The sequence below is a fragment of the Hylaeus volcanicus genome, unplaced genomic scaffold (genome assembly GCF_026283585.1).
Source record: "Hylaeus volcanicus isolate JK05 unplaced genomic scaffold, UHH_iyHylVolc1.0_haploid 11123, whole genome shotgun sequence".
Classification (NCBI taxonomy): domain Eukaryota; kingdom Metazoa; phylum Arthropoda; class Insecta; order Hymenoptera; family Colletidae; genus Hylaeus; species Hylaeus volcanicus.
In genome coordinates this window covers 3,314-8,657 of record NW_026532466.1, presented here as the reverse complement: position 1 = coordinate 8,657, position 5,344 = coordinate 3,314, and the positions used below count along the sequence as shown (strand labels likewise).

The 5,344-nt window shown below is 57.3% G+C and overlaps 1 protein-coding gene across 1 annotated transcript; it reads left to right on the top strand.

The window, feature by feature from the left end:
- The first annotated feature begins 2,600 nt into the window (after nucleotides 1-2,600).
- LOC128882359 (uncharacterized) lies at nucleotides 2,601-5,138 on the top strand. The gene is made up of 4 exons (XM_054133950.1): nucleotides 2,601-2,784; nucleotides 2,980-3,154; nucleotides 3,506-3,593; nucleotides 4,854-5,138. The coding sequence occupies exons 1-4, from the start codon at nucleotides 2,601-2,603 to the stop codon at nucleotides 5,136-5,138; spliced, it is 732 nt and encodes a 243-aa protein (XP_053989925.1).
- Nucleotides 5,139-5,344: the final 206 nt, after the last annotated feature.

Here is a 5,344-nt window from a genome sequence, read left to right as displayed (position 1 = left end):
GGTTTGAATGCAGTTCAATCTGCAGCACAATTTTTATACTCTAGGTCACGTGATTTTGTCACATGATATCGCCTACTACCTACTCTATAAGACCCCGGGCTGAGGGACCCGCTCGGTGTCCCCATCTCTGGGGCCGTCGGAACGGGCTTCCCGAGCATCCGCTCGGTCTACCCACAACCCTCGGCGTCTTCGTATCCGTACTGGTTCAGGAAACTAAGAGCTCCCTGAACACCAGGACAAGAAGACGCCGACATCAGCAGGGGAGGATCGTTGGAGACGTGATCTGGCACGCCCTGACCCTCCCCACCCCACCCCCCCATGCTCCCCCACAAGACCCGGTGGTCTAAGTGGGGATAGGTCGAACAGGTTGGCCCGTCACGGGTGGAATTATAGCCCCTCGTGGGGCCAGCGTCAGCTCACACTCCGTGCCCCCACATTAGCCGTCTCCGTGCGAGGCACATATCGTCGCGGGGGCGCCCCTCGCGGACCCCCACCATTGATATCCCCACGCAGGGGCGTACGCCGGTGAGGGTGACGTCCCCGCGCCCACATCCTGCTTGCCAAGCCCGGGTCTCTTTCACGGGCTCACTCGGCGGTCTCCTTCTGCGACATAACCTCCTTGCAAAAGGAGGCCGCCGCCTTCCACGACCTCTCGCTCGAGACCATGTGGTCAACCATGGCCGTGAGCGAGAGGTCCCACCCACCCACTACGACTCTTAGGGCACGGCGCGGCGCGGCCCATGCCGGACACTTCTCGAGTGTATGTCACGCCGTGTCCACCTCCTCGCCGCAGTGGTGATACTGCGGTGTCGGCTCCCGCCTCATCCGGTGCAGGTACTCTCCGAAGCATCCATGCCCGGAGAACACCTGCATGAGGCGAAAGGTAAACCTTCCCCGCATCCTGCACCATGTATCAAATATGGGCAGGATGGCCCGGACAATTGGACGTCCCAATGGAGCAAGCTCTTGCTTCCACCGGGCCAGCGTGTCTCTGCGGGTTTGGCGCTTCTGGCACTCGACCTCACGTACCTCCCCCGCCGCGAGTTCCACCCCCGGAGGGTGGCGGGCGGAGCAGGCGATCGTGAACATCGCCGCCCGCTCCACCGGTGCCAGATGGAAAGGGCGAAATCACGGCAAGGAGGCCCGCCGCCCTGGCAGAGATAATACGGTATCCCCGTATGGCCCGCAGGGCGAGCGATACCACACGCAGGCCCCATAAAGGGCTATCGACCGCACCACCTCCGCATATAAGCGGCGAACCCTCAACTCTGACTCCCCGATATTGGGCATCAACCGCGCTAACGCGGCCGCTGTCCCCTCCATTCTGGGGGCCAGGACGTCAAAGTGCTCCTTGAAGCGCCAGCGGCCGTCGACGATCAGGCTCAGGTAATTCATGGTGGGCCTGATGTCGACAAAGGTATCCACGACGCGAATCCGGAGGTCCCAATTGCAGGGCGGCCGCCGCGATCGAGACAATCCGTAAAGTCAGATTGCCTCGGTCTTCGCAGCACCCACGGTCGGTTTGGAGAATGGCGGCCAGGTTTACATTGGGTGGATGTCTTGTAGGGTTCAGACTACCACGCAGTGACCCGGTGTTACAAGTGCCAAATGTTTGGCCATATGGCGAAGTTTTGCAAATCGGAGGAGGTGGTTTGCGGTCACTGTGCCCAAAAGGGGCATACCATTATATCCTGCACGGATGTGAAAAAGACCCCGATCTGCTCAAATTGCATGCGCAGGAATATGAAGCACGACCACCGATCCCGAGACAAAAAAAAACTGCCCGTCTCACAAGGCGGCGCTTGAGAGTCTCCTTCAAAGGACAGATTATGGAGGATCGTTCCACGGAGCGCACCCATCTGAGCAGCATTCGGATCGTGCAGCATAATATGCAGCGAGCGCATGTCGTTCTTGATGAGGTGATCGATGGAAGTCGCGTTGGTCCTGCTGAGGGAGTTGGTCGCCGCCTGTGAGGAAAAGTATGTCTTGGGTCTCAGCTTTGACATCTCCGAAGCTTTCGATAATGTTTGGTGGCAAAGAATACTCGAAAAGCTGAAACGCCGGGGATGCCCTCAAAATCTTTACAACCTGATGGTGGATTACCTTCCAAACATGGCATTGTGCGGAAGAACGTCACCAAGGGTTGCCTACAAGGATCCATTCTCGGTCCGAGTCGTTGGAACTTAGTCTTCGACGAGCTCCTTCAAACTCTTATGAACATCAGGTTCTGCGAACCCATAGCCTATGCGGACGACCTTCTTGTTATTGTCTCTGGCAATGCGAGATTGGATTTGCAGCGTAAAGGGCAGATTGTCGCCGATGCTATTTCCACTTTGTGCGCCAAATAGAAATTAGAACTTTCGGCGGCAAAGACTGAAATGGTGCTCTTGAAAGGTTCTCTGGATAGAGCAAGACCCCCCGTGGTAAAGATTGGAGAGAGGAGTGTGGCTCATAAGATGACCATAAAGTATCTTGGAGTTCATATCGACTCTAGAATGAAGATTAATTCTCATGCTAGTTATCTGAGTGCCAAGACTACCCAAACGTTCTATGCGTTGGCTAGACTTGCGAAATCGAAGTAGAGAGTCGGACATAGAGCCATGAATGTCATGTACAAAGGGGTCTATGTTCCCATCGTAACTAACGCTGCTGCGGGCTGGGCGGACCTTATCGGTGTCGCGGGTGGATCTACTCTGGCAAAATCACAGAGAAGGGTCTTTCTTGGCGTCACCAAGATCGCTGTGATCGCCGGAACGATACCGGTGGACTTGGTGATAGCGGATAGTGCGTTTGCTTACATGGCGCGACGACAAAAATCGATCTCTTTAGGAGAATGTCTGATTAGTCACGAAGACTTTGTCTCATGACGAGTATCACTATCCGAAGCGCGAGCTAGGGTCTGGGAGAAACTCCTTCGAATTTGGCAGATGAGATGGTCGTCATCGACGAAGAGGAGGGTAACCTTCCAATACTTTCCAGATGTTTCGGACCGTCTCAAAGCGAGATGGATGGTCTTAGACCACTACGTAGTGCAGTTCCTTAGTGGACATGGAGATTTCCGTGCGAAGCTAAGACAATTTGCTCTGGCGCAAGACGAGAATTGTACTTGTGGTGTGGTGGAAACATCACACCACGTACTCTTCGACTATCCCAGGTACCACGATGCGCACGAATTCCTGAGACGAGCGGCAGAGGATCTCGGTCTACAATGGCCGGTGTCCGAAGCTCAGCTCGTTTCGAACGAACACCTTTTCCAAAAGTTTCATAAATACGCGCGGACGGTATTTGTGATCAAAGAACATCGAACGCACCAGAATACGCAGGAATAGGTTTGATATCTTTCCCCTTACCTCTCGTAAGAACGACAAAGTATGACACGATCTATGGATACGCACTATTTCGAACGACATCAAACTGGGTTTACAGGTTTCGGCCGTAGACTCCCTCGGCCCGGGAAGCAAGCCCCATCCATTCGTTCATAGAACGCCGGATGTTCCTGGATTAGGTTGGACTCGAGGTGGCAGTTGGAATCACCGTTGTTGTCCTCCGAAGGCGACGACGGCATAGAAACTAGATGCCCGAACATCAGGCACGTTAGTGTACCGAGGCGAGGGCAGCTGCTCTGTACCTGGAATATAGAGCGGCTAGGATGGCTCTCCAGCGAGAGATAGCCGCTGCCGCTGCCAAGGCCTGGGATGAGCTCCTGTGTACTCTTGATAGGGACCCGTGGGTCCCCCCCCGCCAGTGGGCGCCCCCCGTGACGGAGACGTTGGACCCTGAGTTCCTGGGGCGGGTTACAGCTGCACTTCCCCCCCCCCCCCCCCCCCAGTGGGTGAAGTGGTGGTAGACACTCGCCACGTCAGGTCCGATTTAACTGGACCGACGAACTGGGGGTCACGATGCAGGAGCTATCCTGGGCTGTCTAGCGAATCCGGGAGGGGGGCAGGAAAGCTCCCGGTCCCGATGGGGTTCCCGGGCCGATTCTGGCCTTGGTGTTAGACGTCCTTGCCCCGGCTCTAATACAGGTTCTAAACACCTGTGTGATCCGGGGGACCTTCCCCAGGAAATGGAAGAGAGCCAGGTTGGTCCTCCTCCGAAAGGATGGAAGGCCCCCCGACTCCCCCTCCGCGTACCGGCTCTTATGTCTCCTCGACGAGGCGGCAAAAATCTTTGAGAAGATCCTTGCGGACCGCCTCGTTGAGCACCTGTCCCGTGATGGTCCCTCACTGAACGACAGCCAGTATGGCTTTCGGGGAGGACGCTCGTCGGTCGATGCAATCGGCCGTCTTGCCTCCCTCCGGGCCGCGGCTGTCGCCCGGGGTCGGGTGTTGTTGGCGGTGAGTCTTGACATCACCAACGCCTTCAACACCCTGCCCTGGGATGAGGTGGCGGGGGCTCTGGAGTTCTTTCGGGTGCACCCCTACCTCTGGGTGATGTTGAGGGACTCCCGACATACAATCGTATGCGGCGGGAGAAGATGCACCGCGGTGTCCCGCAGGGGTCGGTCCTTAGACCGCTTCTGTGGGACCTTGCGTACGACGCGGTGCTGTGGGCTCCTCTCCCCCTCGGTGTCACGGTCATCTGCTATGCAGAGCGGCCCCGGAGGCGGCGCTCCTCCTCGCGGGTTTGGCTCCCCTCCATTTAATGGCGGGGGAGCGGGCATTCAGTTACCGGATTGCCTGCTCCATCCGCCGGCCGGAGCTTGACCCTGAGGGGGACGAGGTCGAAGTGCTGAGGCACCAGGCCTGGCAGGACGTGATGGCCCGATGGCAGCAGGAATAGTCCGGGCCCTCCTTCCCATTCTGGGAGAATGGTGCAGGAGGCGAGTTAGGCTCACCTACCATGTGACTCAGGTGCTCTCCGAGCATGGATGTTTCGGGGAGTACCTGGGTCGCATAGGGAGGGAACCGACGACGCAGTGTCACCACTGCAGGGAGGGGCAGGACACGGAGCGGCATGCGCTGGAAGAATGTCCAGCATGGTCGGCGCCGCGTCGTGTCCTAAGAGGTATTATTGGGATGGACCACATGGTTGCCGACGACAGGTCCTGTCAGGCGTTAGCCTACTTCTGCGAGGAAGTTATGACGCAGAAGGACGCCGACCCTCTCTCCGCCAGAAATCAAAGGCAGAGGGAATGAGCATAGGGGGGAGAGCAGATGTTCTCCCCCATCGGGGCGGGACAGTCGCGACAATGGGGCCGGGAACCCCACTATCCAATTTTTTTTTTTTTTTTTTTTGGGCGTCCATGGGGTGTGGGTAGGGGCAGGGGTTGGTTTGGGGGGAGCATGAGGCTGGACGCACGCTTTCCTGGCACTGGGGCAGTTGGTCGAGCTCACCATGCCTC